Source organism: Fulmarus glacialis, unplaced genomic scaffold (genome assembly GCF_000690835.1).
Source record: "Fulmarus glacialis isolate BGI_N327 unplaced genomic scaffold, ASM69083v1 scaffold7279, whole genome shotgun sequence".
In the NCBI taxonomy this organism is placed as follows: domain Eukaryota; kingdom Metazoa; phylum Chordata; class Aves; order Procellariiformes; family Procellariidae; genus Fulmarus; species Fulmarus glacialis.
In genome coordinates, this window is record NW_009232601.1 from 1 (window position 1) to 22,161 (window position 22,161).

The 22,161-nt window shown below is 48.5% G+C and overlaps 1 protein-coding gene across 1 annotated transcript in view; it reads left to right on the forward strand.

The window, feature by feature from the left end:
* Positions 1-899: 899 nt before the first annotated feature.
* The window catches only part of MYO7A (myosin VIIA), a gene marked incomplete at its 5' end in the record, with an annotated part of 49,845 nt that continues 28,583 nt past the window's right edge, over positions 900-22,161 (forward strand). The window contains 12 exons of the mRNA XM_009584964.1: positions 900-1,019; positions 2,286-2,428; positions 2,824-3,034; positions 3,524-3,659; positions 4,076-4,182; positions 12,673-12,810; positions 17,219-17,377; positions 17,724-17,816; positions 19,255-19,349; positions 20,516-20,600; positions 21,474-21,692; positions 21,860-21,967. Of these exons, the coding sequence (XP_009583259.1) occupies positions 900-1,019; positions 2,286-2,428; positions 2,824-3,034; positions 3,524-3,659; positions 4,076-4,182; positions 12,673-12,810; positions 17,219-17,377; positions 17,724-17,816; positions 19,255-19,349; positions 20,516-20,600; positions 21,474-21,692; positions 21,860-21,967 (1,614 nt within the window). The remainder of the gene's footprint in view (positions 1,020-2,285; positions 2,429-2,823; positions 3,035-3,523; positions 3,660-4,075; positions 4,183-12,672; positions 12,811-17,218; positions 17,378-17,723; positions 17,817-19,254; positions 19,350-20,515; positions 20,601-21,473; positions 21,693-21,859; positions 21,968-22,161) is intronic.

A 22,161-nucleotide genomic window follows, 5' to 3' on the forward strand; every position in this document is an offset into this window, starting at 1 on the left:
GCCCCAAAACTGAGCCCTGGGGAACACGACTTGTTACCATATTTCTAGTTTTGTGGCAAAGCTTCATTTGAGCCAGGCTCTCCTTGCACCACCAGCTCTAGGAGGCTGAAGAGGCCCAGGTAAGCCATACTTTGCCCTGCACTGGCAGCGTGAAGGTGGGTGTCTCCATCTGAGCTGGGTATCTGAGCTCCCCTTCACACAGACACTTTGGTGGCACATCATCCTAAAAAGGATATCCAAAGTAGTTCAGTCTCTAAAATAGAGTGTTTCCCTCATTGATGTAAAGAGAGTTCATTACAGTAGCTGAGGCAGAGATGTCACCTATACTGTGTGTATCTGAAGTGAGGTGAGATGACCCTCACCCAAACTATCCATGCAGTGGCTGGAGCATTCTTCTGTGGCTTCCCCAGCAGGTAACAGGGTTCCCTCAGGGACACCATCTCATCTCTATAGGCACCGCTGGTCCCAGAGTGTGATCCACAGCTGCCTGCAGGCTGTTTTCATGTACTTTAGGGGGTGGATGTTTCCTTGGCTTGATCTCAGAAATATGAAAAAGGGTCAAGGGGATGCAAAGCTACATTAATGATGGTAGGATAAAGCTTCACAGGCTTTGCTTTTTCATCTTCTCTCCCCACACCTCGTTAACATCTCACACTAAGTCACAAAAGCACTTTCCATAGTAAAGCACTGTATAAATATGTTAATTACTCTCTCTGAAAATGCTTGTGACATCATTTGAGATATTTGCCCTGTACAGCTAAGAAAAGTCAATTATCTCCAGCCGTAGGGGGCTGCAGTGTCCCTTTTTGGCCGTGCACATTCAGGCCAGTAGCCCAGGCCATTGTAAGGACACCTTGTGTTGTAAAGTCAATAGCTGTGTTTGGTGGTGTCTTTGCCAGGTTGACCCTCAGGACGTGATGAACTGCCTTACCAGCCGGACTATAATCACCAGGGGTGAGACCGTCTCCACCCCTCTCAGCATGGAACAAGCGCTGGATGTGAGGGACGCTTTTGTAAAGGTAAATCTTAGGGCGTTCCTTTCTGCGCTTCTTGATAAACCAAAGAAATCTGCCAGTTTTGAGACCAGAGCATCCACTGCACAGGAAAAGTGTTTCGCTTGGTGCCCATGTGAGCTCAGTTCAGTGGATGGCCTTGAAATTATGTTCTTATTGGGATGCACAAAGAGTTGAGATGGAAGGAGTCTAGATAGCCCGGTCTTCAGGGGAAGAAGTGTCTACACTCAAAGAAAGGTGACCTGTGGAAGGAGCCAGCATTCTGAAATGACTCCACCTCAACTTCAGGAAAAAGGCCCAGTTTGAGCCCCAGGGTCAGATCCTCAGCTGCCCTAAATCAGAGCAGCTCTATCAACACCTGTAACACCCACACCTGAATTGCAGGATTTAGGCATGTCTGCAGCAGTAAATAAAGCTGAATGTCACAGGAATAGGGATAGAGCAATTCAGCAGCTACCAGAGCACTTACAGAGAGCATCACCTGAGGCTTTGGGGTGATGAAAGTTGATGAGATGGGTGTGCATCACTGCTGTGCTGTTTGTAGCCCCAGATAAGGTTGCAAAACAAGCGTCGGTGGCCCGCTGCAAAGGTGGCTCTGGTCTTTGGTGGGTACTCTGGCCAACTTGGGCTCTCCACTCTATCTGTGGGGGACTGGTAGATAAGGCTAGCTGACTTGACACCTAACTGGTCTGCAGATCCAGACAGTGACTTCTCTAGTGGTGATGGGCCTTTAGATCAGGCCCCCCTCCAGGTAGTACTACTGTAGCTCATACAAAATAAATGAATAACACTGTAAAACATGCAGTTCTGGAATTACTGAAGCTGCAATAGCTGCTTCATTAAATCAGCAAACTGTTCAGCCAGTGCTGCAACATTTAAGTCAGCACCTTGTCCAAGCAAGGTGTCCTTGGCTTGTCTAGCAGCATAACGTAGCTCTGCTGATCTGTAGAGAGAGATGTTTAGAAACCAAGGAAAGGACTGTCTGGCTTTACAGCGAGCCCATAGATCCAAAATCTAGGATCCAAAATTTGGGATTTTGCTTTTGGTTATCTAGGCTTTCAGGTCCGTTTTCCTTGATCTACATAACGGCTCTTGAAGCTTTAAACCATGCCAAGAGTCTGGCATAAATGTTGGTGAGCATGTCCTCAGGGACTGTCCAGTTGCTGGCCATTCTTTAGGGGAGCCTGTGCCATCACAAGTGAAGTGGTGCCGCAGACTAGCAGGACGAACTGCTTCCCTGTCTCAGTGACCTCCATCTTTGGGATATTGCAGGGAATTTATGGGCGCCTTTTTGTGTGGATCGTGGAGAAGATCAATGCTGCAATTTACAGACCTCCTTCCCAGGAACTCAAAAGCGTCAGGAGATCCATTGGCCTCCTTGACATCTTTGGCTTTGAGAACTTCACTGTGAACAGGTATGGAGCCTACAAAAGGAGAACCAGGTCTTAACCCTCCTTCACCACCCCAAGCTCAAGGTCTTGCAGTCCCTTCACCTCTCCTGAGATGAACAGGGCTGGGCTGGGCCAAGCCTTTTTCTAAATGAGAGATTATCAGAGCTAATCACTTTTATGTTGCAGCAGACAACGTATTTCCTAAACTGATTGGTTTAGGCTACACACATATAATGGCTATAACATTTTTTAGGGGGAGAAAAACTGATTATCTGAACCGATAAGGAAATTCTCAGCCAACAGCAACCTCACTGAGTGGTTGATGTGGTCTGAGAGTTTTGCTTCAAGCATGGAGAGAGATGGAGAAAGATAGATCATGGTGGATCTAAAGTGGCCTTCCCTTGACCTTCCCTCCACAGTTTTGAGCAGCTTTGCATTAACTTTGCAAACGAAAACCTGCAGCAGTTCTTCGTGCGCCATGTCTTCAAATTAGAGCAGGAAGAGTACAACTTGGAGAACATCAACTGGCAGCACATCGAGTTCACTGATAACCAGGATGCCTTGGACATGATTGCCATCAAACCCATGAACATCATCTCCCTCATTGACGAGGAGAGCAAGTTCCCCAAGGTGTGTTCTGGGCTCAGCCCTGCTGCCAGTTACTCTCCTTGTTTTAACCCCCGTTGCACTTTTGCATGCTGGCACCCTGTGAGAGGGCTGATCAGCCCCAAACATGCATTTGCCAGTGGGTTACCTATTCATAGCTTTTATTGCTGTGTCACATTTTCTTCCATGAGTACCACATGCTTAAAACAAGTTACCATCTCTGGTGGAAGAATATGCCTGTAAGAGGCTCAAGAATAGCCTTTAACAAAGTTTAAGAGAAAATAATATTAAATATACTTCCCTTGGAGCACTATCTTGAATATAGCACAACATACCAGCGATATTTAATCCATTTCTTTAATTCCTGCATTTGAAATATCCCCTCCAACATATCTCTTCTCAAAATAAATACACATTGTCACCCGAGACAAAAAAGAAATGCACTGTGAATTGGAAAATTATTTTAACGGGACAAACCCTGGTTAAACGTAAAATCTTTTCCTGCATGCACAGGGTACAGATGCCACCATGTTACACAAGCTGAACTCCCAGCACAAGCTTAATACCAACTATATTCCTCCAAAGAATAACTATGAAACCCAGTTTGGTATTAACCACTTTGCTGGAATTGTTTACTACGAAACAAAAGGTACGGGGCAGCTGCTGGGGCACTGCGGGTGTGAGGGGATGCTTGGGGGAAGGTGAGCTGCTGCTGTGTTGGAGCAGAGCAGGATGGTAGCCCATAGTAGTGTCAGCGTACTCCTTTCCTGGCTGCAATGACCTGGCCCTTCAGTGGTGCCCATGAGCTGCAGATGTTGGTGCTCTTTCACTCATGCGTGCCCATGACGGAATTGCAGTGCTTTGCACCATATGCATCCTTGATCCAGTCTCAAGATGTGCCTCCGTCTTCCTTCTCTTGGTCCTCCTTTCTCTGCCCACTCATTAACCCCCATCACCTCTCCAAGGACAGCCAGTAGTCCAGCAACCCAGAGGCTGCTTGCAGGGCACATCCTGGCCGTGTTGCACTGTGTCATCTATCTATGTGTTGTCCCATTATTCCTCTAGGTTTCTTGGAGAAAAACAGGGACACGCTGCATGGAGACATCATTCAGCTGGTGCATTCTTCGAAAAACAAATTCATCAAGCAGATCTTCCAAGCAGATGTGGCAATGGTAATGCAGGCGAGAGAAGATCTTTATTCGGGGGGGTGTTCCTGGAAGGGGCAGAAGATTTGCAAAGAGTCATATTGCTCTGACATTGTTTGAGATGTTTCAAACTGTTATTGTGAGCCAGCCATCAGAAAGCGTTCATGTGGTGTCATGGGTACATCTACACTCACGCCCCGAGGTCACTGCATTCAGTTCGTCAAATGCTATTTTGTGCTGTGATTGCTCCTCTCCTAATTGTGTAGGGATACGGATGGGAACAATAAGGTTTGCAACTGTAGAAATCTGAGAGAGAAAGAGCTAGCCCCTCCAGTTGAGTAGTCCGGATCTGTGTATAATAGAGTGAGAAGTGAAAACCAAATACTTGTAGACCAGCGCAGAACGAAGGGACAATCTGGCTGGCCCTTAAGCACCGCAGCAGGACTGGGAGGGACCAGCTAACAGTTGTGTTTTACTGTTAGGACAGCAGAGAGAGGGGACACCGGTTATGAAAGCTGAACTTTAAAGCTCTCCTTTCCAGATCCCAGTCCTCCAGGAGGGTATGTGCTTACTCTATGCTCGGTGCGGGAGAAGACCATGTGTGCTGAAGCTTTGGAGAAAGGCACAGTTATTGCTTTAACTCTTCCTACCCCATTTGAGCATTTATTACTATGATACCAGCTTAAATGCTGAAATCAGTGACTATTTCACAATTAATAACACAAATATATGATGTTTTCTTGAGTAAGTTGAACATCTCCCTACTAAGACATCATCAGCCCTGTTCCCAAAATTAAAGTAGAAACTGTTTTAAAATATCAGCCTTGCAGAACCTGAAAGTCTACACAGATAGGTCAGTCTACAGATAGGTCACTATGGCCAAATCCCCCGGCCTTTCCCTAGGCAAAGCCATGGGACTGCAGAGGGTGGGGATAAAAATTTCCAAAGCAACCAAGTTTTTTAGAAAGTGGGGTCCTGTTTCCAAATGCCAGCCAATGCCGCTGATGGTCCAAGGGATTTAGGGACTTTCAGGAGTGCCGAACAGATATAAGTGCTGAATTCCTTTGCCTGCTAAGGGAAAGAAATGTTTAAATTCCCAAGAAATTTCCTTAAATAGGCTACAGACACTTTTGCAAGCCTTGTTCATAACCCTTAGCCACTCGGTTTTCCTCCCGCTGAAATGAATGATCAATATCCTTTTAACTTCATTAGGAAGAAGATAACATTTATCATCAGCCCCAATTCAGGTACCAATTGGCGTGACACTCCCAGTGGGTTCAGAGCTGTCCCCAGATGTGGATACTCCTGGGGAACTAGACGATAACTCCCTTAGCATCAGTGCTGCCATTTACTTTGCTTTTTATTGCTTGTTCCTCACTGCTTTTTATTTTCGGTGCAAGCTTTGCAGTTCACCTTGGAAGTGATTTCTTGCTTGTTTGGGCAGAGCAGAGATGCACTCTGGGGAACGGACAAGAGGGAGCTCTCAGGTTTACACAGTCATGCAGAATTCTTCACCGGAACACCTACCAAGCATCTTCAAAAGATGCTGGAAGTATATCACAGCAAAACTGAGATGTCCACCTGGGCGTTGTCTAGGACCTGAGAGCTGAGACCTTTTAAAGCATCAGAGCACTTTTTTTTAAATGAACCTTTTCTCTTATAGTTCCATTAAACATCTTCAGAATCTACGCCGAGTGGTGGTCCCTGTGCTTTGATACTTTAATGATCTCTGCTTTTCTTATTTGAATGAGAGATTAGTAACCTGACTGGCATGGAACTGGAAGAGGAACAAACATTGTGTACCAGCTCCCCTAATCATGCACAACGCTAGTGTGAACTGGGAGAGCACAAATCCCCTAAACACCACGCAAACAAAACTGCTCAGACAAGCAGGATCCAACATGGGGCTGAGATGATTTCGCCGTTGCTTTCCACCAAAATTCAATAATCTTTGCAGCCCCTTTCTTAAAACACATTCCCCAAAAGAAGGAGCAGGTGAGCATGGGTCATGGGAATTGACTGCGTGTAGCAAAGAGCTGGGGCAAAGGTTCTTCTTGGAAGTGTGCACACCTTCCCGGCATCAGTGAGACAATCCATGGAGAAATCTTCCAGGGACACTCAGGCCAGGTCAATCAAATCTAACATCTTGCCTTAAAAAGAGACAAGTGGCTGCTTTGCTAAGGGCTAAATCAAATAATGAGGCATTTTGCTCGACAGCTTCCAACCTTTGGTCCTCAGGAGCTTATCGATGTGTTTGTGGGATTTTGTGAGTCAGTGAAAAGCAAGTCCATATCTGCTTTACATTCAGTCTTTCAAACGGGATCCTTATATGCCAGAAACTTGAGAAAGCCACAGATCAGAGAAGTTTGAAAACTAGTCAAGAGTGTATATTTGAATATTGTCGTAACTGGTTGGTCCCTGAAAGGCCTGATATTTGTGCATAAATAAACCTGTGTGGTGAACTGGGTATTGCTGGAGCACACGGGGCTGTGAAGCCTGATTTATGCATGCCCATCACGGAGGAGGTCTATCTGCATGTGTTTGCTGAATCAGAACATTGCTTTGAGCGGTGCCAGGTGAAATGGTGGATTCAGTGGGAATTGTACACCGTTCCTCTGAGGAATCAGCCAGGACGGTTCCTCCTGCTTGAGGAACAGGTAGAAGGAGCAATGGGGGATGGAAAACAGTGAAGGGAAAAACAAACAGGGGGCTTTCCCCTTGGCAAAAATTTCAATTCTGTAGAAACTCTCTGATTACTTGGATTAAAATTAGGGAGGAAGAGAGAGATTTCTTTAGAATGTTTGCGAAAATGTGTTTTTCCCTGGCATCTTCCCAACCGCTGTCTATTGAGAGCACCGGTCACAGAGGAGCAGGGATGTGTGAGGGAGTGGAGTTGGGGTGGCTTAAACTGGACGTATAACGATTGAGATTAAAAGCTGTAGAAGAATTGTTTCCAAGAGGCAAGAGCTGGACGGTGGCAGTTCCCTCAGCTTCGGGGATGTGAATGTGGAGACAAAGGGGAAAAGCCAGGAGGGGAATAGACAAAAATCTAAGAATTAACGCATTTTGTTTGTGAGATATTTTAACAGCTGGACCTCCAAGACTAATGATGTCAGGCTCCCATTTCGGTTATTCCTTCTTTTCACTATTTGCTCTTCTCTGTCTCTGTTTGTTTTTTGTTTTGTTTTTTTTTTCACTTGTGCTTCATGTAGTTTCTCTGTGGCTATGCATCCAGCACTTTTGGCCAGTCGCCTACACCCACACCAAAGGTAAAATGAATACATGAGTTCCTCTGTTGTATATTCACCTCTCCTTGGCAAAGATTGTGCTTTGCTCTTGTCGGTTTATTCCTCTTCCTGCACTATCTATAGAGGATCCATTTCAAGTGACCGATGTGACGGAGAGCATTTTTATGGCTTGTTGAATAGATACAGGTGTGTCATTTGTTTCTAGGATTCAACTCAGAAGAGCTTTGTAATGATGGGAGTTTGGTTTGGATAAAATCAGAACCAGCCCGAGCCAAAGTTTTGAGGATTTTTTCCGATATTTGAATCATTTTAATTAACTTCAGATGGATCATCTGTGGGATTTGACCGTTGTTTATCGTGGTGCCACCATTGGCTTCAGTGGGACATTATTCCTCTATGCAACTGCAAATCTGGCACTGTTTTGCCCTTTTTGGGGCAGCAAGCAGACAGTTCATGTGCGAAGAGAGACTCCTGGATTGCATTTCTGGGTTGCTTGGAAATGCCATCATTCTCGGGAGGGGTTAGATCTTGTTCAGGGGAGAGCTCAAATCCAAACCTTGAATGACACAGTTAATATTGAACTTTGCCATGATCATCCAAACAGGCTCTTGGCACCTTTTTTAGGTCTTTTCTGTTGCATCTCATCTCCCGACTGGTTCTGATGGCTTCCCAAACCTTTCTTGCTAGATATTCGGTCATAGGGTAGCATATTGTGTGCTAAAGATTTTGTGATATTAGCTTTGCGACTCCGCTCACATTTCCATGACAGTATTTCGATAGCCAGAGGATTATGTTAGAGACGGACCTGACTTTCAAAATTCAAATCCTTGCATGGGGCTGAATTTCAACCCTTCTTACCTCTGCAGCGTCTCGGGGTGTTTCGACTTGGAATTCCAATGAGGGGGATCTGACCCAAAATGACCCAAAGCCATTCATTCCAGAGCTGGACTCCTTCCCCTGTATATCATGATTGCAAATTGTTTGGATTGCAACATCTCATTGGGCCCTGCTCTAGAGTTGTAGCAATGCCACACACCAAAAAAAAAAAAAAAAATTCCTTCTTGAGTTAGGATATGGTGGGATTAAACCCAGGAGAGAATCGTTGTGCAAAATCTGTCAGAAATGCCTAGGCCAGTGTTTTTCTCTGAAGACGACAACAGGAGATATAGGGAAATGGGAGACATAATACTGATGATTTCTATGAGTTTTGTTGTTGTCATAGTTGTTCTCATAATATAGCCTCGTGTTTTATAGGTTTTCTAATGAATAATAATTGGTTGTATTTGTTAGGCACTGAGGCAAGGGTGCAACAGCCAAGTCAAAAAATATTTTCCAAAGATATCAACATAAACCTAAGTTTTATAAAATGGGGGTGTAATTCAAAATAGTGATACTCAGCGCTGTCATGATAGCCCATGGCAACTTTGCATCTGAAGGCACTTTCCAGACTGCACAACCTTTAGGAGAGGGACCATCTCTTCACTCTGCAGAACCTGCTGTGAGGGGGCCTCAACTTTCAGTGGTCACCTGGAGGCCACCCCAGTGACATTTCGTATAGCAAAATAGCAAACAAAAAGCATCGTTTTTCTCTGACTTCAGAAAAAAGGCTGAGAAACAGCATGTCATATTGGCATGGCCCGTTTTAGTGACCTTATAATCCTAAAGAGATGGGAGGACAGTCCTTTGTCCAGAACCTTTCCCTAAACTATTGCTGGTGGTACATGCTTCTCTCTCCTTCCCTAACTTACCTTAAGTAATTCATCTTTCTGCATTTCCACTGAAGCAGGTTGCCATCTCCCCGGCAGACCTAGTGCTGAGCACAGTGATCCTGGTGCACCATGCAGCCTTCTCCTTAAAGTGGGAGGAGAAGGTGCAGAGGGACAACAGGAGTAACTCCTACCATTTCTGCCTCAGTGACATTTCTCCTTGTACTTGCCTTTCTCATTGCTTCTGTTTACTTGGTTTGAACGTTACAAAGAAAAAAAACCCGGTGATTGCCCTAGCTGGAACTCTGGGTCTGTATTAAGACCATACCACTTAACATAACTTTGTGTCCACCTTAACCCACTGAACCCACAGGGTGCAGATAGGCTGAACTGGTTATTGCTTTCTCAGCCCTGGACACATGATAAGTACCTAAACGTGTCCAAGACGCCAAAGGAAAGAGTCTGAATAGGTCCCTAGAGACTTTACAGTTTCACAAAGATGCTGGGAAATGTCCTGATGCTCCAGCTGTGCCACTGGGAATCGTGGGCACCCCATGCTGGCAGAACATCCTCTTGTGTCCTGATGATGATATTCTGCCTTGACTTTTGTCTTCATGTTATCGCAAGCAGCCACGCATGGGCTGGAGGTGGCAGAAAGAGGTGGCATTGAAGCATGTCTGAATGTCATGCTGGTCTGCACATCTTTCTGAACTTCTCTTCATCTTTGAGATAGTGCTTCTCTGTAAATCATGTAATTCTCTTCTTTTTTTCTTATTTTTCTCTTTTTTCCTTTGATGCTGAGCACAGACTGAGTGATTACTCAGTGCCCCAGTCTGGGCTACAGCACCTGTGAATCCTGCTCGTCCTTCCCCACGACACACAGGTCACGTCCTCCTGTGTGCTAGACTCCATATGGACACCAGTGAAGAGACAGTCTGTGTCCCAAAGATGCTACAGTCTCACTTTGAAAGCTAAGACATGTCTGGCCAGGAGAAAAGCAGAATATATTCAGCTCTTTCTTCTTCAGGCTAGGGGGACTGGGTCTGTTTTGAGCTAAAAAATGCTCCTTGTCTGCAGTAAAACCTGTATTTTCAGTGCCTCGCTAGGCTGTCTTGGCAGGCTGCTCCACTCATTTTTTGGGGGCCATTTTGTTGGAATAAGGGAAGTGGGGTGATTGTCCCCATGCTGGTGCTGAGGTGAGGCAGGAGGAACCACGATGACGTCAGTGGTGTCACCCTGTCCCTCCAGGAGGAGGCTGATGCAAAGCACTTGCCTGAGGTTTCGTTGTATAGCTGAGAGCCTGGTTAGTGCCCATGTGGCTGGTGCCCATGTGGCTGGTGCCCACGTGGCTGGTGCCCACCATCGAGGGGTCTGTGCACAAATGTCAGGGCCAGGAAGCACGTGAACGGCTGGGATGGTGCAGTCTTGACAGGAGGAGCCCAGACCGCTCTGACAATTTGGATAGGAAGACAAGCTGCTTTCTGCCTGCTGTCCCTTCCCTCCAGCCCCTCCCAAGCACAAAGCTCTCCGGTGTAAGGATGGAGATGGCACTGCTGCCTTTTACCAATATCTGGATGCGTGCACGGAAGAAACGCAAGGCATCAGCAACCTAGAGAGGCAGGATCTGCTGTCTGGGAGCAAACCACTCATGCGTTCCCTTGTAGACCCATGTACAAAGTCTTACACCCTTCCTACCACCTCGGCTGAAAAAGACCTCTCCCAGCCAAGCCCAAATTGACAAACCTGGCTAACATGCAGTTGCTTCCAATTTTCAGCCCTGCTCCTGCATCCGTTGCTGCTTCTAACCCCTGTGGCTATCCTTTTACGTTGCACAGCGGTGACCCCTTGCACATCATTAGCAAAGCGATAAGAATACGTTAATCAAAGCTATCCAAACCAGGATTCTTGCTGAAACAGCCTATTCCTCATCAAATCTGTGACAGAATGCGAGCACCAGACTCTACAATCCTCTGCAGGTAGCAGCTGCATCCATTAATTACTCTAGATTTGTTAACAGTTTGCCCTTTGGGAGAGGATTTTGCTGGGAGAGAACACTGATAGCTCCCTGCCAAGCTCTCCTGGACAAGCGGGCCAGGTTTTTCTGGTGTGTGCATGAGCTGGGTTTTCTCTTGTTGGAATTCCATGATGATTTTGTGTTTGTGTTGATTGGGTTTGTCTCATCATCATACCCAACTTAAGCTGTGCAAATTCCCTGCCCATGGCAGGGGGCTTGGACTAGATGATATTTATAGTCCCTTCCAACCCAAACCGTTCTGTGATTCTATGAAATTCCTCAGTTTTGGGGGGTGGGGATGTTATCTGACAGGTTATTAGTGCTATACGATGAAGCGCACATAAAGGTTTTAGCAAAAGTAGAAATAAAACTCACCACCTTGCAAAACATAGCAGCAAGGCCAGTGCAAATGGGGACTTTGTGACCCCATAGATGGCTTGACCAACTGCAAAGAAGAGGATGTTTGGAGGAAATGTGCATTAAAATCCTGCTGGAATCCTCCCTTTGGGAAATCCCTGGCCATCAGGTCACGTCACAGTTTGCCCTATTTTCGATTCGGAGGGAGTTGCGTCCTGGTGCCCAACTGTTCCCCCACCACACCAGCAATACTCGCTGCCCCACGAAGGCTCTCTGAACCCTACGAGACACACAGCACCGCTGTGGCTGATGTGTAATGAGCTCAGGCAATAGCAATTAAACACATAAAATGAGCTGGGGGCTTCATTTCGTTTGGAGCTGGTTTAACAAGGTTCTCCCGGGGCAGGGAGAAGGGGCTATGAAGGGAATCCACTTCATTCTGATTTAGAAAAACTTGCCCCAAACTGGAGATTGGATTATTAATTTAACCAAGGGAGCTAAAAAAAAGCAAAACACTCAAAACCATCCTGATTCACCCGAAATACCCACCTCATTTGCTCTAGTTAATATTCTTTCCCAAACACAACTCGAATCTTCCCTGTAGTACAGGCTGAGGAATATAGACCTCACCAGCAGTTTCTGGAGCTGTTGCGGTGAACATGCCCCTGCCTTGTTTTTCACCCTACATGGATCTCCATTCCTACACCCCAGGGAGCAGGAGAGGCTTAGCCTGACGTGAGGAACCACGCCAGTGGGGTTGGCATGACCATGCTGCGATGCATGGGGACAGGGAAGCCCGAGCCATTCCCAAGGAACATCCCTGGGCAAATGCATCGCCCCAAGCTGCAATACAGGGATTTTTGATGGGGCTGTTTGCTCTCACAGGCAGATCTTCCTGACGTCTCTGCATAGGGCAGTCAGGATTGCCAGTCACACAGGGAGGTTTTAGCGGGAGAAATTAAATTATGGTGCTTTTCCTCCCTGGGTAAAGGCGTATGGAGCAGATTGGAGTCCGGCCATCGCAAGCTCGCCGGCTCTGCCCTGCCCCTCTTCTGCCACAACGTTCAACCACCTCTGGCCCTGCTCCCTCCTCCAGCCCCGGCTGTCACGGGAGGTTCCCGGGGACGCGGCCGAAGGGGAAAGGCGCTGTTATCCTTTCATTTCCTGAGCCCGCTCCGCTGCGGTTTTGCAGGGAGCGGAGACGAGGAAACGCTCGCCGACGCTCAGCAGCCAGTTCAAGCGGTCCCTGGAGCTGTTGATGAGGACTCTCAGCGTCTGCCAGCCCTTTTTTGTCCGCTGCATCAAGCCCAATGAGTATAAGAAGCCCATGGTAAGTCCTGCTTTTCTGTCCTGGTTGCTTTGGATTGCCCGCCGGGTCACTCGGCCCTGCAGCTAGCAGCAAAACTCTTTTGGGTGTCAGTGGAGTCAGGATTGATCCTGGGTGCTTAGAAAACCAACCCGCAGCCTGTTCTGCAAGCAAGGGAGTCACCAAAGGGTTGACAAAATCAGCTTTGCGATCCAACAGCACCCCAAAACTTTTTGCAGAGGGGAGATCCTGCCCCTGCCTTTCTTCCCAAGGACGACCTCGAGGAATTCGCCCTGCAGCCCTTTCTCCTATAGGAAATGCCTCTGAATTTCCACAGTGGGGTAAGCGTCTCCCAGAGACTTAGGCTGAGCTGTAGGGCCCTGGGTTTAGTCCTATGGCAGGGTTTAATGTTTCCTAGAAGTGATTCCTCTTCCCATGGGTGTTTTGTACAAAATCTTTACTCCCAAGGGATCTCACTCGGTTTCACCCGTTTTTGATTCTTTCAACTGCTTTTTTTTTTTTTGCACTAATTGCAAAAGCACGATTCTAAAAGCAGAGAAAAAAAGAGGCAAAATAGCACAGAGGAAAGGTGAGAGGAATCATTTTGCTCTGATTCCCAGGGACTTGCTTCAAAAGCAACGAACACTCTGGGGACAAACTTTAAGGAGCGATGAAAGGGAAGGAGACGGCTGTAAAACCCCTTGACCACAAACTGCCCACGGAGCGGACTCTGTGTTTTGCAGCGAAAGGGAGATGATAAGGCGGGTGCTGAATGCCTCAATCCCACTGTCAGCACCTTGCAGGATTGGACCCTGGTGCTGTTAACAATCACTGTTAGCTGCTCACCGCTCCTAATAGTGATGCCGCTTGGGGAGGAAGAGCTTTATTTAATAATAATTTCAGCTATTTGTTCCTGTGAGTCATTTTGGCCATGCCTTTGCACTTCAGTAGCGGTTAATCTAGCCAGAGCTGGAGCTTTCTCTAAAGTCAGTGTCTGTGAGCAAAGCTCAACTGAGTGCAAAAAAGCACAAAATACCAAATTTCAGAGCTGTTACGTACAAGCAGCGTTTGTCTGAAACTTATTTTTGCTGTTCAGTGAACCTAATGTGATGCAGGACGAAAGGTTTGGTGGCTCTCTCAGAGCAGCTTACTGTGCCCTCATCCTGGTTTTGGTGAGCGTAAAAAGGCACCTAATAGCATGTTAGTGGAATACTTTGGGATAATATTTAACAATATGTCTGATCTGAGATTATCATCTTGAGCTGAAATCAAAACAAGACCTTCTTTAAAAACATGGGTGATGTTGAGAAATAGATGTACATCCTGAACTGATGTTAACAAATTATTCCCCATGCCCTGACTTTGAGCTGCTTTTACACCTGGATGTCTGGGATTCGGTCTGGCATTTTGTGTCCTGTGTAGGAAGTCTGTCTTTCATCAGCTCTTGCAAGCGCTAAGCCAAAAGTCTCTGTCCAATCCATTTATCTACAAAACATTCAGTGAGACATAAAACCAGCTATAAGTTTGAAAGAATCAGACAGCAAGAAATTAATCTCCCCATTAAAGTAATGAGTGGATGAGCTAACACTGAATCAGAGACTGTAGTGCTATATGATATGAAATGTGATTTCTTGCTAAATTTATTTTTGGCCTTGGTTTAATAATACAAAGGGAAAAAAAAAATCCCAGATAATGGTGCAGAGAGCTATGCAGGGTGACTGCAAAAGAGAACATTTTCTGGGAGTTCATTTTCTGTCCCTGGCTTTGAAGGAAAGCATACTGATAGTGATAGGAAACGGGATAGTGGGAAGTGAAAGGTCAGTGGAAAGTCCTGACTGTTTGTTACTTTATGTTATTTTAAAACTTTTGCTTCCTTCTAAAATGTGCTCGGGGGGGGGGGGGGGGAAATGTAAAATGGTGCGCGGGGGGGGGGGGGTGGAAATTGTTTGCATCGGGATGTTGGCTGGAGTTCTCTGGGTCTGTGCTTCATCCCGTGCTGTTGTTTCTGAGCATTGCTCTGTTGTTCTGGTTAGTCCAAGAGAAATGCGTGGGATGAATTAGGGAGCAAACCATGCAAAGGAAGTCAAAACTGCCTCCAGCAGTCTGGGCCTCCTCAGGCCCTGATGCCAGGAGCGCATAGTTGCCCATATGTGCAATGAACTAGCCCTACAAACTCTGGAGGGTTATTTTCAAGCCCACAACTGCTCATATACCCTTCTGCTTCATGGCAGCGGGAGGCAGAGGAACACACACCTCTTTCCTCTGCACCTTTCTTGTCCCCAATACCCACTATAGATAGGGACAGCTTGAGACCAAATCTGGATGATGCTACTTTCTGCCTTTTCCTCGTTCATCCGTTGTCTTCTCCTGGGATCAGGATCTGTCTCACTTCACTCCAGCCCTTTCATGGTTAAGTGGCTGCTACAAGCCAGTCAAAAAGGTCCCTCCAGGGATGGGGAGGTGGGTGCATCCATAGGGCAGACCCTCCTCTCCCAGGAGATGCATCTGAGATACAGGGACATCTGAGATACAGAGACATCTGAGATACGTACCTCTCTCTCCTCACTCACTTCAGGGCGAGCCCATCACGTCACATTTTAGATGCTCATATCTGTACACGCACAGATGCTCACATTTTAGACAGCTGAAGGGAGGGCAGATGAATAACACCCTGGCAGTAACTCTTCGGCCCAGGCTGGGATTTACTGTCCCGACTTTCTGTGGTGTGCCAGCACCACACCACGTCTGCCTTTATTTTACACTTGGGTTGAACACTTTTTGGATGCTCCCAGCAGGCAACATCAGGCTGCAAGTGGGTACCCTCAGGGGCCCCAGGATCCTCCTCAATGCACTAAAGCATGGCAGAGATTTTCCTGAACCTCCCTTTGCTTCAGCAGATCTGCCCATCCAGCAGCACCACTCGTTATCCCCCCTGCGGCACCCGAAGCAAGGGAGAAGCAGCCAGGTTTATTAGCAAACATCTGCACGGACTGGGTTACCTATGTCTGCTGTCTGGCCTTGAAACTGTCCACTGCTTGTCAGGAGCAGCCATGGATGCTGGTCTGAGATTTGTCCTTTCCCTAAAACCCTCAGCTGGTCTCAGTTCTGACCTTATCATTTTAAGCTCCTCGGATGTCCTCTTGGGTACAGGGTGGTTTGATGGTAGCAGGCTTATCTCAGGGCATTGGCATCTCCAAGGCTGCACCAGGACCTGGGGGTGCTGGTTGACAGCCGGCTGAACAGGAGCCGGCAGTGTGCCCAGGTGGCCAAGAAGGCCAATGGCATCCTGGCCTGTATCAGAAATAGTGTGGCCAGCAGGAGGAGGGAGGGGATCGTGCCCCTGTACTCGGCCCTGGTGAGGCCGCACCTCGAATCCTGTGTTCAGTTTTGGGCCCCTCACTCCAAGAAGGACCTTGAGGTGCTGGAGCGTGTCCAGAGAAGGGCAACGAAGCTGGTGAAGGGTCTGGAGCACAAGTCTGATGAGGAGCGGCTGAGGGAACTGGGGCTGTTTAGCCTGGAGAAGAGGAGGCTGAGGGGAGACCTCATCGCGCTCTACAACTCCCTGAAAGGAGGTTGTAGCGAGGTGGGGGTTGGTCTCTTCTCCCAAGTAACAAGCGATAGGACGAGAGGAAATGGCCTCAAGTTGCGCCAGGGGAGGTTTAGATTGGACATTAGGAAAAATGTCTTTACTGAAAGAGTGGTCAGGCCTTGGAACAGGCTGCCCAGGGAAGTGGTGGAGTCCCCATCCCTGGAAGTATTTAAAAGACATGTAGATGAGGCGCTTAGGGACATGGTTTAGTGGGCATGGTGGTGTTGAGTTGTCGGTTGGACTCGATGATCTTAGAGGTCTTTTCCAACCTTAATGATTCTATGATTCTATGATTCTTCCTTTGTGTGACTTCAGGGTGTCATCTACTCTAAGATCAACTGGTGTAGGCACCCTAAGACCTTTGAGTGTCTGAGACTGCATTGATACGGTCCTCTGCCTGCAAAACGATACTACCCTGCCTGTACAGGAGTGCTGTGATCACACCGATAAAGCTCAGAGCGGCGGTCAAAAGTTAATGACCATGAGTGGTCATTGCGAGGGTGACTGTACGGTTTGACCCTTGTAGATGCAGCATCGCTGCCCATATTCCCAGGGTGTTGTTCACCATTGCACTGTGCTCTCAGTTCTCCTCTTGGTCCTTTGTGTAATGTGTAGGACACATCCAGGCAAGCGGGAATTAAAGAAATGGAGTCAAACACACTCAGCAGTTCTTAGGATCAGGCCCATAACAGCCAACGGTCCTACGGCCTTGCGTCCACCAAGTGAAGGATTTGGGTGGATGCCTGACTTGCTTGCCCCACACATCTTCAGAGTCCCCAGTCTTTTATGGCCAATCCAGGCCAAGACGTGCAATCAAACCACCGTGTCCTGTAACCTCCCCAGCTGTTTGACCGGGAGCTGTGCGTCCGTCAGCTGAGATACTCAGGGATGATGGAGACCATCCGGATCCGCCGGGCCGGCTACCCTATCCGCTACACATTTGTGGAGTTCGTGGACCGGTACCGGGTGCTCATGCCCGGGGTGAAGCCAGCATACAAGCAGGTGAGCATCTTCTTCCACAGGTAACGATTGCTCTCTGCTGGGCTCTCCAGAGATATTTATGGGGTGTGCATCCTCTCCAAAAGCAATTATGCAACATTTGATCCCCAGATGTTACAGTGGTGCTCTGGGCTCTCCAAGTGAAGGAAAAATGGCTACGGGGCTGGCAGGGACAGGTAGTCATATTCAGCCTGTCCCTCTCACTCACCTCAAATGTCGTGACAGTAAAGCTCTGGGAACCTCATTAGCAGAAAACTGCTGGAATTGGGACCAGAAGAAGTCCTCACTGGGCTTGGGAGGAGCGATGGGTGAGGCTGGTCCTGGTGAATCCCACCCCCTCTCCTACCAGGGTGACCTGCGAGGGACATGCCAGCGCATTGCCGAAGCGGTGCTCGGCAAGGATGATGACTGGCAGATTGGCAAGACAAAGATATTTCTGAAGGTAGGTGGTTCTCCACATCCCCCCTGCCATCTGGGACCCTTGCCTGTGAAGGGGTCTCCTACCATTCCTTTTCCATCACAAGACATGACCCTTTCCCATGGTCTCTGGGCTGGCGTGGCAGTGGGTAGAACCTGGGCCAAGGCAGGATATTTGGGGCCATTTTAGGAAGTGGCAGGCAGGAGGAAGTCCTGACACTCTGCCAGCACTGATGCACGCACATACCCATACGGACGCAGAAATAGTCACATACAGCGCATGGCCTTTTCCCTCCTGGGCTGAGCCGCTCAACCTCATCTCCTGCCTTCACCCAAAAAGCACGGCAGCAGGAGGGATGTCCATGCAGAGCCCTGCAGAGACAGGGACCAAGAACACAACAGGCTCGCTTTGCTTTCAGCACGTCCTCGTGCAACCCAAGACGTGCCTACAGCCTCCCTTTCTGCATCGGTCCAGCTGACGCAGAGCAGCCCAACATTGCAGGTCCCCTTCAGCCCCATTCACACTCATCTTAGAGGTCTTTTCCAACCTTAATGATTCTATGATTCTCTCTCTCCTTACAAACCCATTCCTGTCTTGCTCTGGAAAGATGAGGTTGAGCTGGCCAGGGACCAGATTGGAAGCAAAGGCTTCTCTCGAGCAAAAATCTCAGCAGTAAACCCTGACAACTTATATCTAAATTCACCCCCAACCCCATCACTAGCGGGGGGTTGCTAGATGGGAACACCCCCATCTCTTCCCTAGAAGCTGTTCCCACTTGTTGCTCTTTCCAGAGCCTGTTATCAAGATCTCACAGCTGTCAGGGCAGGAAACAGAGAAATTGGGAGGCCCCGAGGGGCCGCGTGAGGTCGAGCAAAGCAGGAAACGTGTGGAGCTGCCTCTGCTGCACCCAGCGCGGCAGGGCTCAGCGTGCCGCAACCGGGAAAGAAAGCCGAGTTACAAATGGCGTGGGAGGAATGAATAGAAAGCTTGGACTGGTGCATCTGAAAGCCTCAGGGCAAGGAAATTCCATGTTTTGGGGAGCTGTTTTGTCCTTAGGTTATGGAGGCATTGCAGCCTTGGCTAGAGGGAGCGATGGGACCCAGGCAGCCTGGAGTTTGTTCCCAAACCTCTCCGGTGCTCCCGGGAACTGCTCCCATGGCTGACAGCACTAGCAGGGAGCTCTGCATGGAAGGACAACGTAATTTGGTTGTTTTCAGACTATAAAGTATTGCATATGCAGTTTCTGCATGCTCTGGTTCATTTGGGAATGAAGGTAGTAGATCACTAGGGTTTATGTTAGGATTTCCCCAGTGAGTAGGTGGGGTGATACTTGGGATGTAAAATGTCCCAAAAGTTTATTTTGGACATCTCCTCTGGGCAAGGCCCTCGTACCACCCCTCCTGCCACACGTCAGGCAGATGGAGAGCTTGAGGCATGGGTGCTGTGTTGCTTCCTCCCACAGGACCACCACGACATGCTGCTGGAGATTGAGAGAGACAAGGCCATCACGGACAAAGTCATCCTCATCCAGAAGGTGGTCCGAGGGTTTAAAGACAGGTAGGTGTGAGCCCCACTGCCAAATGGGAGGTGGGGGATGTGGGATGCTTCACCCAGGGAGTGGCTCCTGGGGGATGCGTCACTCCCTCGGTTCCCATCTGATCTGCCCTGCCCTGCCTGCAGCCAGGGAGAGGGGAGCCCTGATGTGTTGGGACCCAGGTGCAGCAAGTCTTGGAGGAAAAACAGTAGAGAAAACAAGAGGAAAACTGTTATCTGCCTCAAACATGGACAGAATGGGACCTTCTATCCCTGTTCAGTGCTGTCTTCAGGGGAGCTGATGTTTCCTATGACAATGCAGAGATGGGACTCTGAGCCTGCTGAAGGCAACGCTAAGCCTCCAGTCTATGGGGATCCCCACAAGACTGCAATGGGACCACTGGGTCATCCACTGTGACTAATATTGCTCTCCCCAAAAGGGAGATTCAGGACTCTTCCCTTTGCAACCCAGTTGCCAGTCTTGGGAGGAGGGCAGGTAGCCCATGGGGACCTCATGGCACAATTGTGGAAGAAGAGGGAGAGCCACAGCCAAGGACAAGCTTCACCCACAGAGGAGGGACAGTTCTTGGTGCTTTGTGCTCTTTGTGCGAGCCACGGCTGTGACTCAGGTTGTGCCTTAGGCTTTGCAGAAAGGGCACAGGCTGAACAACTCAGCAATCTTTCCCACAGTAATCCTAGAGAGACCCCCAAGCCCTTCCAACAGAATTGTCTCCGAGGTGTCTACAGGTAGAATCAGGCCAGGCTAAGAAGGATGGGAGAAGCAGATGGGGATAGCAGGGTGGTGTTGCTGAAGTTTGCTCTTGATCATTCGGGTGAGATTCAATCCGTTCTCAAGTGCTAGGATTGAAGTGGGGAGAGCAGGCAGGGAAGAGATTTCAGATGCGAGAGGAGGGTGCAGGGCTGGGGGAAGGAGGGGACCATCTCAGCATCTCCTGCTCTGGCCATTCCCATAACCTGGCAGAATCTGCCTGCAGAGACCTATCGGAGAGAGCACCTACAGATCTTTTTATGAAACTAAGGAGAGCTGGGGGAGGAGACTTTTTCAGGCCAAAAATGCAGTGTTTACTCTACTTGGCTGCTCAGTTTCAAATCTCCAAAGAATGAGGCCCAGGAGATTATGATAACTTGAGGCCAAACCGCAGAGGCAAGTGATTGAAATGCTTTTGCAGGTCCAATTTCCTGAAAGTGAGAAATTCAGTCCTGATGATTCAGAGATACTGGCGTGGACATAACTGCAGGAAGAACTACGGTGCTGTAAGTACCGGGTGGCTTCCTCACACCTCTGCCTTCCTACCTCTTTCAGCTGGGACATACGTAAGTGTTTCCTGGCTCAAAATGCCCCACTGAGTTTAGGAGAGGGTGGGGCTGGCTTTTATCAGTTGGAGCAATGAATGGAGGTTTGCTCTTGCTGCTTTGCCTTCTCATTGAAGAGAGCACCTGACCACCTTCTAGCTGTCCTTTTCCCCCGAGTTAGATGTCCATTGCACCAACTGGTCACTTGGGATTTTAAAAGTCTTCCCCTAGTTTCCAGGTGACTGAAAACTTAAGAGCAACTTCCTCTGAAAAACAGACGCCATCTCCAGGTGGGACCATATCTTGGTTTCTCCCCAACCCAGTCTATGGCCCTCTTCTCTCCCTGTCCCAGCTGGCTCTGACCCAAGAGCAGGTAATTTGGGAAGTGTGTTGGGGTCTACAGTGTCTTAATATCCTCCTCCAAGCCTGCAACTTGATAGGAATAGCAACTTCCAGGCTGGTCAGGATGCTGCCTCGTGCCATGAAACAGCACCTTGGCTGCGAGGCAGGAGGTCTGCAGATGCTGGACCTCCATGGGACAACCCTCATGGCTTGTGGCTACGTTGAGATGACCAACCAGAGCTTCTGAGGCCTCTCAAGAGCAGAAACTCTGTAGGACTCAGTGGGGAAGAAACTGCCTTTGTCCTTCCTGGGCTTTGAATCAATGCAGCAACCGGAGGGCTCCATTTCTCCAACCTCCCTCCCAAAGGCTTGTCCTGGTGGGGGCTGATTTCAGAGGCTCAGCCGTGCAAAAAGGAGATTAGCGATGGAAATCTGCTTAGGGTGGGCGAGCCCCTGGGCGGTAGGGTGGTTTCATCCTGCTCCCTCTTGCAGATGCGGATCGGCTTCCTGAGACTGCAGGCCCTCTACCGATCCCGCAAGCTCCACAAGCAGTACCACATGGCTCGCCGGCGGATCATCGAGTTTCAGGCACGATGCCGGGGCTACCTGGTCCGTAGGGCTTTCCGCCATCGCCTCTGGGCTGTCCTCACCGTCCAGGCATACGCCAGGGGCATGATCGCCCGAAGGCTGTATAAGCGCCTCCGGGGGGAAGTAAGTACCACGGAGGAGAGGTCGGTCATGGGAAACGGAGGTGGGGAGAGGGGAAATAAACGTGCTTCTGCATCACGTGCGCGCGGGATCGGTTTTTAAAGAGCAAAAAAGAATTTCAAAAATAAGTAGATGCCTATTCAGAAGGGCTTTTGTGTTTATTCCCCCAGTATCATCGACGCCTGGAAGCAGAGAAACTTCGGCTGGCAGAAGAGGAACGACTCCGAAAGGAGATGAGTGCCAAGAAAGCCAAAGAGGAAGCAGAAAAGAAGCACCAAGTACGTGGGGACTAATCTCTTTCTGGGGTTCTGTCTCGGTTTTCCAGGGACTGGTTTTGCTCCTTTGAGGGGGAATGCCAAAAATATCTAAAGGATTTCTGCCCTGCTTGAGCGGTTTGTATTTAATTCACTAAAGTACTCTGTGCTCTAACTAGTTTGAAGCTGCTCCAGAATTTCTGATCTGCTGCACAGGA